Consider the following 21,580-nt stretch of genomic DNA (forward strand, 5'->3'; position numbering starts at 1 on the left):
AGTCAGTGAAGAATATCTCGGTGACAGGAGAGGAGTGATCGTTTGCTGATGTGTCCTGTTGCCATCACCACTGGGGAACCCATGCAATGCATAGCACAGGCTAGGTGGTCTGTGGCTAGACTGTCAATGGGCAAGTCCCATGTTTGTTCAGGGTGTTGTACTCTGGCTCTTCTAGAAGAATCTTCCCTGGTCACAGAAATCAACCTCAGGCATGCTGTTCCTCCCTTAGATGTGAATGCTATTAAATAAAACACACTAGAAACTATCTGTAGTATGCACGGGTTAGGTTATTAGTGAAGCAAGTACATCTTTAGCAAAAATAAATAAAAGCGTTTTGTATAGCTCTGGACACAGGTATTTACACAAGCTAATTGAGAAGTTTCTTTGTAAAGCAATCTGCTCTTCATCCTAGCTTCTTCAATGCAGTAACCGGGAAAGAAAATGTATTTAATTTGGACCTTAAGCCCTTAATTATATGATGAATAAGAGAAGTGTGTCTTTTACTTTTTTAGTGTGGGTTGAGTGAGGCAAAATGTTTCTTTTCCTTTTGTTTTGTTAGTACATAGACACAATCCATCTCAAATTGGGAACTGTAGGTGAAGGTATTAATTTTGGAGTCTGCAATCCTTAGGTAGCTATCAAAGAAGCTCATTGGGAATGCTGTATGTGCACAGAATTGTGAATTCTCTAAACTAAGGAAAGCAAATCTCCCAGGCAGCTGAACAAACTTACAAAAAAATTGCTCACTGGAGCTTTACAGAGTATTGAATCAAACTCCTGAAATTTGCTTGTAGATTCCCTGCTGTTCCTGCCCGAGGCTCCTGCAGATGCCAGGCACCTCTTATGCTCAGTCAAGGAAGGTCTGTCAGCTTCTATCAGCACAAAGGAGCAACCCAGTTAAGCAAGGTCGGCACCCCATCTGCCCACTCCCTTCTCCAGTTCAAAGCTGAGGTGGGGGAGGGGAATGGAAAAAGTCATCATTAATGTGGTGATAGCTGCCATCCTTGAACACTTTACCTAATCAAGGTGTTGCCCTGAAGACTTTCATATTAACTGTGAGGTAGGTGCATTCATTATCCTCATCATACAGAGGGGAACTCACGCTCAGAGAGGTTACTTTACTTATCTAAGGTCACATAGCAAGAAAGTGGCAGAGGTGGAATTCAAACTTGACTCTGAATCCACAACCCATCTTCTTTCTACTATGCCTAGGTCAGAAGACTCTGAGGCAGCAGACAACTGGGAAAAGGGGAGAATAGATATCTAAAATCTAAGAATGACAGTGTTTATCACTGACCGCTTACATCAAGTTTTTGGGTGCCCTCATTTATTATGTTAAAATGGTTGCAGCTGATGTGAATTCATCTAAAAGCAAAGGTAAGTGGCTGTTAATGCCACTTGGCTTAATAATCTGAAAGTGGAAGAAACTCTTTTGATGCTTACTGAGTTAAAGGAGTCTTTGTTCTTTGAGTCTTCTTTTCCTAAAGAGCAAACTGATGTTCTCTTAATCTAACTCTCATCTCCTTTCATGACCTTCAGTCTACTCATGATTTTCAAGGAGAAAAATGAAAGACAGTACCAAACCAAACCAAAGCAAACAAACAAAGAAACCAAAACCACAGCCCCTGGGCTCTCTCTCTAGTCCCATGAACATTTACCACAATTTACTCAGAAAAAGAGCCGCTGTGGAGACCCAGCTCTACCTTGTGCTCCAGGCTGGAGTCTTTAAACATCAGTGAGAATGGCTTGATATGCTCTCTTCTCAATTTATCGCCACTCCGCAAGTCGATGGTATGTTCTATTCTCTTGTTAATTTCCTCAGGCCCAGACTGGACATGCAAAGCTTGTGCAAGATGGTTTGGAAGCAGATTTATTGAATTTCTTGTTAGGGCAGCCAGAGTCTAGGGGGAAAGCACATGCAAACACAATAAACCTGCTAGTCCCCTTTAGATAAAAAAGAAATGCAATGTTTTTAGATCATGTTGCATTGCAAACAGTAATAGCATTCCATGCAGTTGTATTCAGTGAAACCTACAGAAGTTGATCTGATAGCATTTGGTGCAGAGAAATACAACCTGGCAAAATATCACATCCAGAGGGACACTGCCTTTTTCTCTATGTAGGCACACTGAATTCCTTTGGTTGAGGTATTTGGAGAGTTGTTGGCTTAGAAATGTTAATCAAGACCCTTTCTCTAACCAGGCACAACCTGGGTATGAGAGAAAGAGAACCAAAAAAAAAAAACCAGAAAGTAAATATATGTTAAAAGTCCACAAAAATGATCATCTCCAACTGAGTAGATTCCACATTTTCGTGTGACCTTTCATTTAATGGTGGTGGAGAGACTTGGGGTCTTATCGCTTGCATTTTTTTTTTTTTTTTTTTTAGCATTACTCATAGACAGACAGCCAAATATGCCAGGATCTGCTCCTTAAACTTGATAAAGATTGCTAAATTTTTTACTTCGCTAATATGTCCCTCCCTCAGCATAGGCCATTATATATCTATATATTCATATAGATATATGTGTGTAATTTCTTTTAGGTAAAAAAATGCAAGCAACTTGCAGCCTCCCACCATTTCACAGGGTTACACAGCACGAGACGGGGAAAGGCATAACCACCATGGTTGGTCACTGGATATGGATACATGGATGCAGAAACTGCATTGGCTTACAAAGACACACCAGGTTTGGCAAGGAGACCTTTTCTCCTGGTGATTCAGTAGCCAGGATAAGATTAACTGGCTGGATCTAGCCAAACGCAGTGTTCATTCACAGCACCAATTGAAGGCAGCTTCTTAGACCAAAAAAAAAAAAAAAAAAAAAAGTGTGAGTTGGACCTGAAGGGATATATAGGGACAAGGAAGCCCAACCCATCCTTCCAAGAGATCTTCTTGAAGGAAAGTAGAGGATGCCACACATCTGTAGAGTGAGTAAGGAAGTGAAAATTCTCTGCCTTTATACACACTCACTGCATTTGCTTTTCTCTGCCAGCCTCTCAGCTTGGCTATGTTTAGAACACAGGCTAGATGAAGATAAGATTATAGAGTCATCAAATGGCAGCCTGTGAGAGGTGACATAGGACCTTGCAGATCCTCTTGCCAAACCTTCAGATATCGATGAGCCTCAGAGAGACTTGCTCATTTGCCGCCAAGCCAGATCTGCTGACTCCAGGACCACAGCTGGAGTCAGGAGCTTTGACCTCTGTGAAGCCATCCAGCCCACCCCATAAGGATTCTCCCTATGGTGTTATTGAACCCTTCATTTTAACCTTCATGAAGGTAATCAATGTAACATAAATTCAAAGCTTCTAAAGCATTCTATAGCAGGGCTCATCACGGCTAGAATTTACTGAAACCCTCTTCTCCAGCCCTAGAATAAAGAATAGAGCTGCCTGTGCCAACATGAGAAAGCAAAGTACATGCTCTTAGGGCACTGAAGCATGTAATTTCAGCTCTGAGTACCAAAGAGACTACTATAGAGAAAAAAATAGATGTTAGGGGGTGGCATGTTAGGAGAAGGGCTGGAGCAGAGACAAGGAGGCCAGAACCAATGTTCTGGATAATTGAACAGCAGGATACATGCGGGGCCAGAGAGTTTAGTCCCTGGAATTAAATGCTATTAGTGCAGCATCCCAGAGAGCAAAGGAAGCTGAACTGTCAGCCACTTGGTGGATTTCTCATTGGTTTTTTGGTCAGAAGTTTTTTTCATATGGCATGGAAAGTGATAAAACTCCATTTTCCATCTTGGAGAAGAGATGGAAATGACAGTCCAGCTGTCCTTGTCTGACCATACATTCTGACCTTGGGATGCCAGGGTGCCCTCATAAGTGCTTGGAGCTGGGGTCTAACAGCTGGAGAGGAAATCTGCTACAACATCTAAGCACATTCATAGTTAGGCATCACTCACTGTCTGATATTTTTATTTGTATATGGTTTTCCTTCTATTAACTAAATTGAGCTTATCCACTCTACCAGTCCCTTGTGCCTTCAGTGACTCTAAGACTTTTGGATTTCACAGAGGAGGGAAGTTTCAAAAAATAGTTTGGGGATTGATTTCTTTAAATTTCAGTAGCAGCAGCAGCAGTAGCAACCACAGCTCTTTAATATGACCATTATGTAATAGAAGAAAGGGCGTTTTTTTTTCCTCAACAGGAATGATGTAGTCTCAGAATAAAAGACAGTCCTTTACATTGAATACATTTAATTTAATAAATAACTATCTACTTTGTCCTTATTTTTCTCATATTAATGTGAACTGGTGAAAGTGTTAGCAGGAATTGATACTGGTATGTAGAGGACATTTGGAAATTAGGAATAGACATTGCTTCCTGGTTGCCTGTGCTGTATTCAGCCGTCCATTCAGAGAAGGATTCTGCTGCCATTGGCCACTTCTGTAGGATACAGACCAATGAAATCTCCTCCTTTCGAAACTCCCCTGCTCCTCTCCACATTCTATTGGCTGTCTATGTGATTGCTTCAAATGAGAGAGAAATTTAGAGGCATTCTTCTTTCTTTCATCACCACCACCAAGTTATAGGTAATAGTTGGGAAGGAGCTCCTTTCATCAAAATGTCAATAATGTGGTGGAGAATTCTTTTCTTGCCCATGTAGTTATTTTTATTCTTTGCAAGTGTTTTCCTAGCATTTTATGCAGGTAGTCAATTTTCAGTGATGTTTTTTCTGATTATTTCCTCTGTCAATTACATATGACAATTACAAATTCTGTTTGGCCAGCAACCTCTCTAGCACCTACTTCACTCCTTAGGAGTATATGTGCTTAAGGGAAGACCATCATTAACTCAAGAAGGCAAGCAAATTGAAACTAGAAAGGGACATCAGGAAATCATCTGCTTTCATTTAACCCTCAGTACGCTGCAAAGGCTACATGTCTTTGGGGGTGACTATGATTTGGGATTATCTGTGATACCCCTCTATCTCATTAGTCATTAGTAATGACCACTAAGATGTCACCTTCAGTGGGATAATGTTACCAACATAAAAAATCCATACACTGATATATTCACAGTGATTCATTTGTAATCAGTAGTGGAGACAGGTATAACTTGTCTTATTTGTCTATTTAGAGTCATTAGAGTCATAGTGGAATGAGCTATTTTTAATAGAACAGGGCTTTCTCTTTTTAAGACTTACAGCACCAGTGTGAGCTAGACTGAGATCATGTTTAAAAATAGCATAAGCTTCCAAATATGATTCCAGTATTAAATGGACCTCCAAAATGTTGAGACGGTTCTTTCACATAAACACTCTAAACAATTGGCTAAAGAATAGGAAAAACAAATGGACAAAATGGAATAAAATGGAAAATGCCATAATACTTGACTATAATATAATATATATATAATAGAATACATATATTTGAACGTATGCTTCAATGTATGATTGAAGTATACATTGTATTTTTATATAATATATGTATATGTGTATACTTAGCTGGTGTTTTTGATATTTGAGATATCAGATTGAAGCAGCAATGTAATAATGTTATAAATGATGTTATAAATAAATAATGCTATTCATTTACTTTAGCTGGTGTTTTAGGTATTTGGGAAGTCAGTTGGAGCAGCAGAAATGGCAGAGTTTGCAGCTGAGATGGCCTCTCATGACTGAGTTTTTTCCCAAAATGATGTTGAATTCCCTAGATTTATCCTAATGGAGATTCGTGCTCTCCTCAGGTATTTCCATAAATGTTTCCTCCCTCACAGGTGCTTGAGATAGATCAAAGTGCAAATGAGAACCAGAGTTCCTTCTGAACTGAGTCTCTGATGATAGGATCTTGCTTGACAGTTTGGGGGTTCTGGTGAAAATTATAATGAGAGGGTCAGGTAGCCCTTTGTAAATTGCATTTGAATGGGCTGGGGGAAGTCACAAATCCTCTTAAGCTCATCATTTGGTTTATGATCAGAAGACTCTTCTTTAGGACTTGTCTTTTATCTGTGTTCCCATTAAAATCCTACTTTTCTTGCAGATCCTATCACTTCATGGATTGTCATAAAATTTGGTATTCATTAATCAGTTTGTCACAGCAAATAATTCTTCCCAGCAAGATTGCAGGCTGAAGGTGTACTGTCTAGAAACATCCAGTTTTGTTGAGTCAAAACCATTTCAGGTCTTAGGGATCATATGCTCAAATCTCAAAAGACCCTTTAAAGCATCCTTACAGACACTGCAAATCAGCTTACATAGTTACAGTACTGGAGTGATCTATTTCGTTGTTAGATCCTCCTAATTCACTCTTTCTCAAAAATGTGTTTCAAGAAGCACAAGAATGATGAGATGCTTCATTACAAAGTGGTTCTGTGGACCAATCAGTTTAGAAAATATAGATCCATTATGTGTTTACTGCCATTTCTCCTTACCTTAATTTTGTCTCTTTTGTTCATTTCTTTGTCCCCAGGGCCTATGACAATGCCTGATACTTTGTAGTCACTTAAGTACTTTGTAACCACAATAAATGTGTTTACTGAATGAAAAATTTCTTATATCTTCCTATCTCAATACACTTTATTGAGATTAAGGCACTGACAAGTTCCGCAGAAATAAGACTTTTAAACTCTGCATCTTCCAAACTTTTTTGACCACAAATCCCCCTTTTCTTGAATTGCCTCTATATGTTTCATGGAATGCTATTTGGGAAACAGTGCTTTAAAGTTCTTCCCTGCTTTTTTCACAATTTCCACACACTGGACCTATTTCCGATTTCTGAACAAGATCTACATCCATCTCCCTTCATGTGGCTGCTTTCCAGTGTCCTTAGCTTTCTTCACCAGGCACATGAAATGTATTTCCCCCGTTGTTCCATAGGTGATATAGTTTCTACATATTGCATAATTCTTCTTAGTTTGTCCTTGCCTTGTGGGTACTACTTCACAGAGTATCAGACCCAATGCACGTGGCATCTGACCTTGTGGTGGAACATGGACACCTAACATAATCTGACCTATTAAGTAATTACTCATTTTATGCATTGAAACATGTAGCATCTAGGCATGTATCCTACTGCTACTATAAAAAACAAATAAGACATCACCTCCTCCAGTAAGCCTACTCTGAGGCTGCAATTGTCCTTATCACCATTACTATGATTCATTGTAATTGCCTAATTAGGTGATTGTTTCTCTAGACTATGATCTCCTTGAGGCCAGGCACTGTGTTTTATCTATAACTGAGTCTCCGGCACCTGGTATATCTGCTAGGTTCGTAATAAGTGTATATGAAAGGAAGGAATGGATGAGTGGATAGACGAAATGTCGAGTGCCTTTATAAGAAGATTGTCGAACACATGGACACAGGGTGGGGAACATCACACACCGGGGCCTGTTGTGGGGTCGGGGGAGGGGGGAGGGATAGCATTTGGAGATATACCTAATGTAAATGACGAGTTAATGGGTGCAGCACACCAACATGGCACATGTATACATATGTAACTAACCTGCACGTTGTGCACATGTACCCTAAAACTTGAAGTATAATAAAAAATAAAACTAAAAATAAAAAAATAAGAAGATTGTCCCTAGGGCAGTGTTTCTGGTCTTTCACTGCAAAAGTCCCTTTAGTTTTTTTCTGTTCTCTCCCAAATGGACTTCAAATTTTGGAAAGATTCTGTTTACCAAACTGTATTAAATAAGAAGTAGTTTATTTTCCTGCTATTTGATCAAATGCCTAGTTTTTCTCAGCATGAGATAAAAGGCACTACCAATGCAGTTAATATTCCAGCCAAGAGCAAGGGCCTTTAAAGGCAGCCTAGTGACGCTTGTCAATGTGAGGTTTTATTCAGACTTTTGGAATCCAGAGAATGTCACTCCCATTACTACTTCCCAGTGCTGGCTGCTAGAGCACCAGAGACCACAGGCTGGCAAGGGGTAACCTTGAGCCTTTTCTGGGACCAGCACCTGGGCTAACTTCAGTTTGTGTGTTCTCCATGAGCCAGTTGTGGAAGGAGGTTAAGGTCACTACTGAAAGCACTTTATTCTTTATTAGCTCCTGGACAAGGCAGATGTGGTAGTCTTTGGATTTAGCTATAGTAGTTGTGACTGAGGTCTCACAGTGTGGGCCAACTCATTGCTGATATGGAAAAGACCTAGAGAGAACGCCAGGCTCAGCAATCTCAAGGCACAGCTGTGCAGCTTCTGTCTTTCATGCTGAGATGTCCTAACTTTTCCCAAAGACTCTGCTTGTTTTCAGTTTCAGGCTGGAATCTTCATTCAGAAGTAGGTAGGGCCAGTAGTTTCCCCAACGTATTCTTGGAGCACGCTTCCATTACCCCTGTGGCAGCATGTTTCTGTGCCTAACTTGGAAGCCTCTGTACCTCTATTTTAAACTTGATGCCTGCAGCCTTTGGGTTGTGGAAAAGGCAGAGGTTCCACCTTTCAGTTCTTATGAACTTCCTATGTCCTACAAGACACAGGAAAAACAGTGAGCCTAAGTAAGGGTACCCCAACAGTGCACATTACAGTGATTCTTTCTCTACTGTTTGTTAAAATGCCAACCCAACCCCTGGAAGAGAAGGCTTCTACTTTAAAAAGAGTCATTTTGTGTTCTTTTTTTGACAGATTATAATAATATACAATTATGTGGTACATTGTGATATGATATATGAATATGTTGTACAATGATTAGATTAACCTAGTTAATATACCCATCATCTTAAATACTTATCATTTATTCTTCTTAAGAAAGCTCATACCTTGGGAAAGCTTCAAGGTGATCTAGTCTACAATGGTTTGCATTCAGGACCTCAGGGAGGAGAATGCTTGTTATGTTTGAAAATGGCACAATTTTTTTCTCTCAAATCTGGGAATGGGGAGATATGAGATGAAATATTTTCCTAGTAAGAAAATGCTAAGTGGTATTTGAGTAAACATTGACTTGGGGAGCCCTTGATAAAATATCCACATGAGATCTCCAAGACCCTGTCTTATAACAAGTTTTCCTTCTTATGGGAGTGGAGGTGCTAGTGAATAGGACCATTTCCCATAAGCAAGGTATCTTAGTTAAGATTGTTGCAACTTTTCTTGTCTATACTAAGAGAAAATGAAACAGTACAGCCAAATGATCTGTTTGATGCTTTTTTAGTTAGAAATCATGCTTACTTTTCCTTTTATTTTTTGAATATTTACGTCACTGTAAACTGTTTTCCAAGAAAAGCAAATGAATGTTTAACGAGATCTTATTGTCGGAGAAGGTCGGTGGGATTCTGCTATGGAAAGCGATTTAAGTAATTTTCATAATAGTCTCATAGCTTCTGCCCCAGGAAATGATATAACAAGGGTCAGAATGTCCATTCTGTTGCAATAATAGCCTAGAAATTTCTAATAAGCCTACTGTAGGATTTCAGCACCCCTCTGCTGTCTGGTTTCCCAGTTATGAGTAAACAATGTCAGTCTGGGGCTCAGGTCATTTGGGAAATCATTGCTTCCCATCTTTAGGCAGAATTGGAAGTTTCCGACTATTGTCTGGATGCTAACTTTGATAGGGATGAAGGGATCTGTGACATCCTTTGATTGACTTTTGTTCCTTGGTGTCCTGAAATTTCAGTCTATGATGAAGAAAATAAAACAATGACAAGGCAGGTGCCCCGACTCTGGCTGATACCACACTAGGCACTTACTCATTTGCTACTCATTGGAACCCCACAACCTCACTCTTGGCCTTTCAACTAATATTGGTAAACTGGAGCATGAAAACAGTTTAATCATTTGGGGGTTTAGGTCCCAGGATATCCAAGCACAATGCTAGGCTGTCTTCCTGGTGTGCTTTGCCTGGCATTAAATGCCTCACCTCTCGCTTCAGTTCAACCTACTCCTGGGTCATGGCTTTAGACACAGATGTACTCTCCTGGTTCTCTTGAGATGTGATGTGGGCAAGTGGTCCGCTGTGGCTTCTCTCCAGGTTCAACCACAATTCCCCGTGATTGGGCAGAGTTCTCAGTATAAGAAGACTGAGACCTCACAGAGGGAATTACCAACATTCTGGATTTTGTCCCTTAGACCTGGCCTAAGGAATCCAGCCAGGTTAACTTGGGTCAAGTGGGGTCTGACAATGATTCCCTCCTGCCTGAGAAGCTTGCCTGACTCTATTCCACCAATCTATTAGGTAATCCTAGATGCTTGCCTCTGATATTATTCTTTGAGCTCCTTAAAAAGAAGATTCTCATCTCAGTTTGGGAAATGTGATTATGTCTGAGACATTACACACTTGGGTCATTTTTATAAAATCAAAAAATGTTGTTAAACTTCTGCAGAATTGGCGGAAACAGAACTTGGCACACTCATTTAGATCCGACCACTTTGACGCCACATGATTTGAGGCAAATTGTCAATTGAATTGAATTTTTAGCTTTTTAAGTATCACATCCGTAGTAATGTGTGGAACAGATATGCAAACTCCAGCACGGACTTCATCTCGAGATTAGGGATGGTGTAAGTGCTGGGATAAGGTACGATCTAGGAATGGAGGCAAGATTTCTGCCAGGATTCACATGGGACTCACAAGTAGGGGAGAGAGAAACTGAAACATTGGTGGTTTGTTCATAGGGCCACAGGGTAGGTGTGAATTGAAATATCTCCTAGCACTGAATTAGCTGGGTTGAAATGTCATTGGCTGTAGTTGGTGAGATGACCACTATCCCATTGACTGAATGACCTTGGGTTGGCAACCTGGAGAATTTTAGCTCAGCAAATGAATAAACAAACATATATCCAGACCTAAGTTACTCCATTTTCTTGTGAACATCAAAGATGTGGATTTTTTAGAGGTGTCAATACCATGGGGAGAAGAAGGTGTGTGTGTGTGTGTGTGTGTGCATGTTTATATGTGTGTGTGTGCATGTTTATGTGTGTGTTTGTGGGTGTGCAAGTTTATGTGTGTGTCCATGTTTATGTGTGTGTGTTTGTGGGTGTGCATGTTTGTGTGTGTGCATGTTTATGCGTGTGTGTGTTTGTGGGTGTGCAAGTTTATGTGTGTGTCCATGTTTATGTGTGTGTGTTTGTGGGTGTGCATGTTTGTGTGTGTGCATGTTTATGCGTGTGTGTGTTTGTGGGTGTGCATGTTTGTGTGTTTTGGGGTGTGCATGTTTATGTGTGTGTTTGCGGGTGTGCATGTTTGTGTGTGTGCATGTTTGTGTGTGTGGTTGTGGTTGTGTTTTCTTAATAGAAATTTTGAGAAAATTGAAATAGAATTATTTAAATGTTTAGCTTTGAAAGTTCAGAAGTAACTTTTAATTTAGGCAGATGAAAAACTTACACATCTTGGGTTGCTGATAAATTGCTCATGTTTGGTGTTTTAAATTTCTCAGTATGAGTTTTTTCAGACCACTCTTATACAATTTACTAATCACATGTAGTTATTGATGCTTTCCTTAATTTAATTCCAATGGAGCAACAAATTACTGACCTTCAAGAATCCAATATCTCTTACTTTTCACCAGTTGTGTCAGGACAAAACTGGGAAAAGAAGAAACCATCTATGTTAGAGCTACATTGCTACCTCTTTGGGGTTGTGCCTGCTACTTCCTTTTACCCTAACTTTCCCAACACACACATTTCTATAAGAATGGTATAATTGGTTTAGCTTTTCTGGTTTTTTATTATCCCGAGTGTTTATTTCCAGGCTTATCACTTATGAGTGGTCCTGTGTTTAAGTTTTCCCCAGACATGAAGTCCAGAGTGGGTGATACTGCATACAATGTATCCAAAGTCCTTACTATCTCACAGTGTGACATGATTCTTTAGGGGACTAAAGGTAACATAAAAGTCACACAGTGGGAAGAGACACTGCCAAATCTAGTGGTGCATAACCTGAAATTCACAACAGTAGTTTGGGAATCCTTGAGATAGAAGAGGACCTTGCAAAAACTTCCATCCATACTGTATGCTTACTTAAGATAAGCCACTGTAAGTCTCTTTTGACACAAGGGGAAGTAAAAAGAAGTACATATATAAGTACCGTGGCTGTTCAGGCTAACAAAAATATCCGTTATCTTTTCTCTGGCTAGAATTCAGTCACCTTAGAATGGGAAGACCCATGTGTTTGTGTAGAGCAGGAAAACTGGTGGGTCAGGGCACATATAAAATTACTTGAAAAATGGGAATAAAAATTCACTCACATCAAATGCAATTTTGCTTGGAAAGAAAAACTTTCCTCGATATGAACTGCGCTGTGTCAAACAATAAAAGTTATACTTGGTGGCAAAGAGATGAGAGCAATCCTGGTGTAGCTCAATGAAGAGATTTTACACTGAAGGATCTGAGCCCAGTCCTTGGCAAAGTGAACACCAAGAATGATAGAAAATAAATCCCACTTCTTTGTTTTCAAATTGAGGAAATAAGTCAGGGGAAAAGAATCCAGATTTTTGCTTTTACTCTTCCTACCTATCTTCTCATATTTAAAATATCATACATTTCCACCTTGACATATTTAAAGTGCTATACGTTTATTGGGTCTTGTTTGTCAGCCCTCAGTTTTATGACTCCCCAAACAATGACTCAATATCTCATAAAACAAGAGTCCAATTCGTTTGTGTAGAAAAGTTTTAGCAGGTTATCAGCCATGGGAGTAACCGTGGCTGCATGATGTATGCTTGACAACCTAAATGTGTATTTTTCAGGTCTGTGGTTCTACATAAGCCTCAGTCCTATCTCTACCTTTATCTCTTCTTCCTTAGTCTACCCCAGGAACTTCAGAGAAAGGAAGGATGATGAGTCAAAGCAAATGGATCCAATTGCCTACTTAATCCATTCAATGTTCTCTGGAAGGCTTCAAATCCACTTGTCTTTTGAAACAGAGTGAAAAAGCAGACCCCACCAATGATTCTCCCTGGCTGAACTCAGCAGCTATCCTCAGATTCAGAGCTAAGGACAGCCTGGGGAGTTTTATTGTCAGAAAAAGCCATGTTACTGGAAGAATGCAGCTTGACTTCAGGAAAATTTCCAAAGATTTCCATGTTCTTGACCCTAAGTCTGCAGATGTCTTATCTAATAAACATCAAAACTGAATCTGATGTTAAAATGGTTAAAAAAATTACCTGTGGGGAAAAATATGCCTGTGATTCTCTGCATATTTATATTGAATATGGACAATTAGATATCCTGTAACTTATCACAGAAGCAGTTACCTCTGAAAACACACCTTTCTAAAGATCAAGATTCAATATTTCAGGTGTTTTTAGGGGGAGGAATTTCAGGTCAGAATTCCCTGTAGGAAAAGAGAAATCTGTGCTTTGGTCTTGAGCAAAGAAACTCAGGCTGAGATGGTGGACTTGCTTTTTCTCCCGTTCTAAGGTCTTGTTCCCTCATTCTTGGCTTAATTCCTGCTTGCCTGTAGATCTCAGCTTAAGGTATTTCCTGATTAACTCAGATCAATTTTCCCTCATCTACTACTCTACTACTCTGTCCTGCAATAATTGTAACAATGTTCACAGTGAGCCTGCTGACCTCTTAGTAGCACCATCAAACTAAGCTCCGGAGTGCTTGCCCCACCTTCATCTCTATCCCCAGATCCTAGAACTTTACTGGCAAATTGTAGTTTCTCAGAAAGCTGTTGATAAATGCATGGCTGAATGAATGAATGAACAAATAAGCATCTTGATAGGATTGCCTTTCTTAAGCTGAATGATAAAAGTAAGATGAGTTTGAATTTAAAGAATGTATTTTTTTGCACGCCTTCATATTCACAAAAAAGAGGCTTGCCCCTTAGTTTGAATCCACCTTTTAGGGGCAGAAACAAGAACGAAAGAAATCAAATCCCAGGGAACAATATCACTCAATAAGAGAACATAATGACCATGGTGAAAACAGGACCTTGAAAGCAGGCAAAGTGTGATGATGTCTATAATGATGTTTGGGTGTTTATCTACATAAAATCATAAGTTATGCTTAGAGAAAAGGGTAAATCTCATTCCCTAGTTAGGTAAGATTTTACCTCAAATACTTTTAAATTTTTTTTTCTTTAACTCCTGTTGCTGAATTTGGTATTCATGTTTTAAGACGGTTCACCAGGATAAGCGTAGCTGTTACCCTACAGTAAGATAACTGTAAACAGTGGATGTCCCCATGGCTTCCTGGTAAATTATTTATGGATGGTAGAATTCTGAAGTGTATGTGGCTCACCAGTATGGCCACAGTCTTGGAGCCTGTGTCTGAGGTAGGGAAACTGAATAGGGCAATGTCAGAGCTGAAAGGAATTGTTGGATCATCCAGTCCAGTTTTGCTATTGTTCAAATGAGGACACCGAGCCTTGGAGGGGAGAAGGGGTTGCCCAGGGTCTCTTAGTAGCAACTGGACAAATCTGACTCCAACTCAGTTCTGCTTAGTTTCTATTCAGGCCCTTCCACTATCATATGTGCAAATTTCGATTCCTGCAGAGATTTACTCAAAGATCACAAGACTCAGTCTACAGAATTAACCAGTTCACTCTGAGGAGCCTGAGGCTCAGCATTGGATCCACAAGGAGGTTTCAATCAGGACAGCGATCAGATGAGAATTCTTCCTTTTCTTCTAATAAATACAGAGAACAGGATCTAAGAAAAGTCCCAGCTGGAATTGGTGAAGATATAGTAACCTAAATATATTCTTTGACCGTGTTCACCAGCCCAGCCAGCCCCCACTGACTTCACATTTCCTTTTCTTCTGGTCTCAACATTTGCCAACTCAAGTGGGACTAAATCAAATTGTTGTTTGTTTGTTTTTACTACTAGGCACATGTGAGAGGCTGCCTAGTGTTGCCTTGTTCCAGGCAAACAATCATCATGCGAGGACACTCAGGCAATGAGATCCTTCTTGGTTGGGTAGGATTTCCAAAATTTAGCTGGAGCAGAATCTGGTCATTTCCTGATGTTTTCATTTAAAATTTCTAAATAGCCGTGGTGAGCAAGTGACCCACATATATGAGAGGGTGAATACATGTACACACACATACACACCTCACATATACATACACATATACATACACACCACACACATACACACACACCACACACATATACACACATACCCCACACATACATACACACCACACACACACATATATACACACTACACACACACCACACCCACATACACATATACATACACACCACACACACATATATACACACTACACACACCACACATACATAAACGTATACATACACACTACACACACATATATACACACTACACACACCACATCACACATGCACATATACACACATCACACACACATATATATACACCACACACACCACACCACACATACATACAAATATACATACACACCACACACACCACACCACACATACATACACATATACATACACACCACACACACATACACACACATACACACCACACACATACATACACAGCACACACACATATATACACACAACACACACACCACACATACATACACATATACATACACACCACACACACACATATATACACACCACACACACACCACACATACATATACATATACATACACACATATACATACACACCATACACACACATATATACACACTACACACACACACCACACACATACACATATACATACACACCACACATATATACACACTACACACACACACCACACCACACATACATACACATATACATACACACCACATACATATATATACACACAGACACACCACACCACACATACATACACATATATATACACACCACACACACATATATACACACTACACACACACCACACCACACATACATACACATATACACACACACCACACACATATACACACTACACACATACACCACATCACACATACCTACACGTATACACACATCACACACATACACACCATGCACATATATCACATACATATCATACATATATACACATACCACACATACATACACTACACACACATACATACACCACACACACACCACATTCCTACCACACAGAGATATACTTGTACACAACACACACAGCCACACATGGAAAGCAAATATGCTTCATTGCCTGGAATACAGATAAACATCCACTAGGTCACCAACACTGACAGGAGTAGAGAGCTATACACATGTTTATACACACCCCACACCTATACACATCACACACACATATACATACCACTCACATACACACACCTCACATCATATGCACATACACACATCACACACATACAACACATGCAACATACACATACATACCACACATACATCCATATATACACACATCTCACACACACCATACCACACATGTATACATATATCACACCACATACACAGCAAACATACACAATACACATATAAACACCACACACATACACCACATACATACCGTACACACATATACATGCACACTACACATATACACACCATGTACAAATACACATAACACACACCACACCACACCACACACATATTCACACACACTACACACACAACACACACAAATACTCACTCACCTTCTGAGACTGACAGATGACCTGAAAACAAGGTAGAAGATGACACCCAGCATATATCTTCAGGCCACAAAGAGGGAAACAGTGTGAACTGATGGAAAGCATGGGGCTTTTTGAGTCAGATATATGGGGCTCTAATTCCATCTCTGTTATTTACCAGCTATGTGTCCTTCAGGGAATTAATCAATTCTCTCTGAATCCCAATTTTCCCATTTGTGAAGTAGGCACATCAACTTACCCTATAAGGTTGGTGTGAGAATTAGGTGGAAAAACATGTGCACACCACTCCCGACATGCTACCTGTCCCAAAGCTCTCTACTCCTGTCAGTGTTGGTGACCTTGTGGATGTTTATCTATATTCCAGGCAATGAAGTGTGTTTGCTCTCCATTTGTTACATGGAGATAGAAATTCCATCTGTGTTTATAATCCTCATGGGAAACACATTAATTTCAAGATAACAAAAATGCCTCAAATCAGTCTATTGCATAGAAATGACTAAAACATACAATGGAGGTACCAGTTGTGTACTTTTCTCCATGTGACTCTTTCAAAAGGCCTAGCGGAGTAACAGAAACATGCCTGGATTCTCAGGCTGTAATAAATGTGAAAGGGATGGATGGATGAAGATGATTCCACAACATACGGAAACAAATTCCAGGCTCTGAAAAGCGGCCTTACTTCTCAAAGAGTAGCCTCAGTTCTCTTGGCATATCACTTGTCATAAAAATCCAGTTAAAATGATTAATATCCTTCACACAATACATTTTTATAGCTACATAAAAACCTTTGGTATCTTCTTGAAAATCTGAAGTCTAAGATGGATTTTTTTTCTGCTAAGTCTACTCTTGCCCCGACAGTCCATCCTTCACAGGCAGCCAAAGTGATCCCTTAAAAATCTAATTGAGATCACATCACTGGCCCGCTTATACCCTTTCTATCACTTCTCCTGGAATAAGATACATCAACAAAGCTTGCAGGACGGAGGTCCCAGCCCCTTCAGCTCCATCTGTTACTCCTTTTCCCTGCTCACTATGCTCTAGCCACTTGGGCCTTTTTGCTGTTCTAACACACTAAACTCTTTTCTACCTCAGGGTGTCTGCACTGCTTTTCCTCTGTTTAGAATGCTCTTTTCCTGCTTATTTGCATGAGAGTCCTTTTAGCACTCATATTAAATCTTTAGAGAGACTTTCTCTGACAATGCCTTCTGTATGCTATATACTCCCTGGTCATATCTCTCTATTTCCTTCATTACACTTATATGTTTTGATTAATTGTCTGCATTCCTCACTCCTTTGAAATGTAAGCTCCTGGGCTGGGTGCAGTGGCTCAAGCCTGTAATCCCAGAACTTTGGGAGTCTGAGGCGAGTGCATCATTTGAGGTCAGGAGTTCGTGATCAGCCTGGCCAACATGGTGAAATCCCATCTCTGCTAAAATTACAAAAATTAGCCAAGGGTGCTGGCACACACCGGTAATCTCAGCTACTTAAGAGGCTGAGTTGGGAGAATCGCTGGAACCCGGGAGGCGGAGGTTGCAGTGAGCCGAGATCGCGCCATTGCACTCCAGCCTGGGCGACAGAGTGAAATTCCGTCTCAAAAAAAAAAAAAAAAAGAAAAGAAAAGAAACATAAGCTCCTGGAGGACAGGGATTCATTACTGGATCCTCAGTATGTAGTACACTTGAGTATCTGTTAAATAACAGAATGAACAATAACTCAAGCCCAGATATAGATTTTACTCAGAGCATACAGCAGAAAAGGAAAATATAACCTTTATGATAAGAATCCTGTTCTTATCTTCCTTTCATTTGCAATGTTGTCTTTCAACTGAGAGATTCAATGTCCGTGTTGATAACTCATTTAATAATCTAGCCTTGAACTTCCTGGATATTCTCCCCCATATGTGAAATTTTTCACTTTTGATCTACTTCAATCATCTCCTTCTACTTTTTAAATCTTAAGTTCCAATAGTCCACCTGTGATCATAAACTTCTTGCCTTCTAGTTTCCTTACTTTCATTTCACCTGGAAACCCAAGGCATGGGGAGTCTCACTGGGATCTGAGTCAGGGTTCAGGAAACCAAGGCATCAAATTAAGAGGCAGAACATCTGCACCTGTCAAGGGCCAGGGATATAAAAGGGCATGGGTGTTCAGGATGTCCAAGAGCAAAACTTGGATACCAGAATGGGGTCAAACCAACAATTTTAACCCAAATGGATACAGATACAGGGGCAGACAAGACACAGCATCAAAACCAAGGGAGTATGGTCAGGCAGACAGAAACTGGAAGACTCACATAAGGGGCCAGAGATAATTATTAGTGATTTTCATTGCTCCTCCAAGCCATTTACAAACTACTGAAATGGGTAGAGGGAAGGGAACAGGGGTGGAACTGGAGTTCTTGGAAACCCAGAGCCACCTCTTACCAATTATGATGACCTGGCTTCTGACTCTACCATCTCACCAGATCTGCCTCTTGCCAATGATGTCCTTCAATCGAGTTCCAATAGGCAGCTATCAGTCTTCATCTTCCTGGGCCTCTTGTCTCCATTTGACTTTGCTGATGGCCCCTTCCTTCTTAAAATGCCATACTCTAGGCTTCTGTGACAACACATTCCCTAGTTCTCTTCTGACCACTTTGACTGTTTCTTCTCTGTCTCTGCCAAGGAATACTAATCTTTCACCTTCCAACTTGTGCTCCTCAAGGTCTGCTTGTGTCTTCTTGTTCCTTAATTTTACAGATTCTCAACAGTGATCTCTTTCACTGCCATGTCTTCTACTAACACCAAAATTCTCGTGACTATGAATACCAAATTCACATCCCTTGCACAGTTCTTTTATGCCTGAGTTTCAGAAATGTGTGATCACTCTCCCTGGATTTTTCCCAGACACTTCAAGCTCCACATGTCCCAAAGAGAATTCCTAGTCTTCCTCACACAATCTCCTATTCCAGTACTGCTTATTTTAGTTGGAAGTTCTATCATCCACGCAGTTCCAAGCAAAAAATCTAGAATTCAAACTTGACTGATTCCTCTCCCTCACTACCCATATCTATCATTTAATTCACTTATTCAACAAACTTTAATCAAGCCCTGTGATTTGCCAGGTATTGTTCTAATTGTGGGCTAAATTGTGGTAAGTGAAACGGATATAATTTCTATCTTCATTAAGAATATAAACCACTGGCTGACTTTGTCTCTAAAGTGATTTTTTTCCCCATCCCTCCTCTTTTTTTTTTTTTTACTAGCAGTAGTTGGCTTGTAATAGATGCTCAATTAATCCTTATTGAATGAATGAATACATGAGGATGTAACTATCTGAACATCTGCTATCTACATAGCACAGAATATGACACAGCAATTTGATGCCATTAAACATATTTCTAAGCACATATTATGAATGAATAGAAGCCAAAACATCTGGCCAATTTAGCTGGAATACCCCCGGTGAAGCATTAGTATGCTTTATCTGTGTTATGCAAACACTCAGATGGTCGGGGCTTCCGTGGAATCGACTGGGTGTTTTGGCAAAGCATAGGCTCAGCCAGACCAGTCTTGATCTCTTCCAGGGACAAATTATGTCTCTGAATTGCACATATGGCTCACTGACTTCTAGAGTTAGGCATAAGTACAAACATTGAATACTTGTGACTGTTTTAATTGGCTCAGTAATTTCCAAAATATTATTGGTGGCACGCGGTTATTCATGAATATCAGCACACATTCACTTGCTCTTCAGTCTGAAGGCATCAAAATGAATTCAGATTTTTCATGCTAAAGATGGCACAGATGGGTTACATCCAGGCAAAACTTGGGCATTAAAAAAATACACGGTATGGTTAAACAACACTAACAATCTCTAGTAATAATGACATCTCTTATAATAGGTATTTGGTGACATCAGGAAATATCTTTAGGAAATCAGCAAATAAATATTTCAAGCATTCCTATACAATTTAACCACATCAATCAACTATAGAATAAAACCAAGAACCTCCACCTCCCTCTTCTTGGCTCTCAGTTATTAGTAGCAAGTTCATGTACAATACAGATTAGAACATTAAGGAATTATCTTAATTCCTACAATCAGCTTAACTGGAGAGAGATTTTTCAAAAATAAAGACAAAACAAAAACTAAAACTGAGAGAGAGAACTTTATGCTGAGGTATTCAGGATGAGGCATGCATTTCTTTCTCTTTAAATAATCAGCATACAGACCCAAGCTAACAATAGGCAAAAGCAGCAGAGAGGGCACTGTCAGCTGGTCATGCACCCACTCCAGGAAGTATATAACACCATTATTTTATAAAACAGCAAACTGTACCATGCACACCAACTCAGAGATGGAAAGAACCTAGGCATTGCAATCAGTTATGACTTGTGTGGGCATAATAATTTTGGGGGGAAATTAAACACTCACAAAAGAGCTGTCAAAGACCTAAGGGTCAACTCTTGCAAGGCATGCAGCCTAGGTTCAACCTGCAGCTTTTCCCAGTGGAATCTGGCCCATGCATTTTCTCATAGTTTTTCCCCCACAGATCCAGAAAGAAACCAAAGATAGCCTAGTCTCAGAGTGCCCCATCAAACTTTCAAATGCAGAAGAAAGAGGGGAGACTTTCAGCATTTTAACCTTTCCATTTAAAATTTTTTTAGGCAGACAGATTTTTCTTATCTATAAGTTAATGAGAAATGTTGAGGTCTATGGAATTTAAAAATTAACCCTTATATGTCTTCATAAAACTCCAGACACTATTGGCTGGGTACTTCATGGTACTCTCAGCTTCTGCTTGGTCGAGGATCTTATCAGAAACTGTCAGATAACTGTCAGATAAGTGTTATATATTGGCTATTTTTATTTCTTTCTCCAAAAATGTATAGTACAGTCACATCATTGAACTTATGTGAATTCAACTAAATGTGCTGTGTCTAAGAGGTTAAAGGGAAAATCCATGTTAGAGCAGGTAATTTTGCCATGGCTCCAAGCAAGCATTCTGGGAGAACAGAATCTCTGTGTCCACCTTGGTTCTCAACCTGGCTCAGCCTCAGTTCTCTAAGTGCCTCTTGGAGTCTGAGCATCTCATTGGGTTTACTGTGATTTCAATATTTGAATAAATAATTTAAAAAGAATTTTGGTTATTGG

At 39.8% G+C, this 21,580-nt stretch overlaps 1 protein-coding gene across 4 annotated transcripts in view; it reads right to left on the reverse strand.

Annotated features, from left to right (window-relative positions):
• ADCY8 (adenylate cyclase 8) overlaps window positions 1-21,580 on the reverse strand; it is a 261,872-nt gene that overhangs the window by 102,299 nt on the left and 137,993 nt on the right. For 2 of the 4 annotated variants that reach the window (XM_008955471.4, XM_003830097.5), the window contains exon 8: window positions 1,704-1,901. The exons of the other annotated variants lie outside the window; for them this stretch is intronic. In XM_008955471.4, coding sequence (XP_008953719.1) covers window positions 1,704-1,901 — 198 coding nt within the window. The remainder of the gene's footprint in view (window positions 1-1,703; window positions 1,902-21,580) is intronic. 4 annotated transcript variants of the gene reach the window in all.

The sequence above is a fragment of the Pan paniscus genome, chromosome 7, assembly GCF_029289425.2.
Source record: "Pan paniscus chromosome 7, NHGRI_mPanPan1-v2.0_pri, whole genome shotgun sequence".
Lineage (NCBI taxonomy): Eukaryota > Metazoa > Chordata > Mammalia > Primates > Hominidae > Pan > Pan paniscus.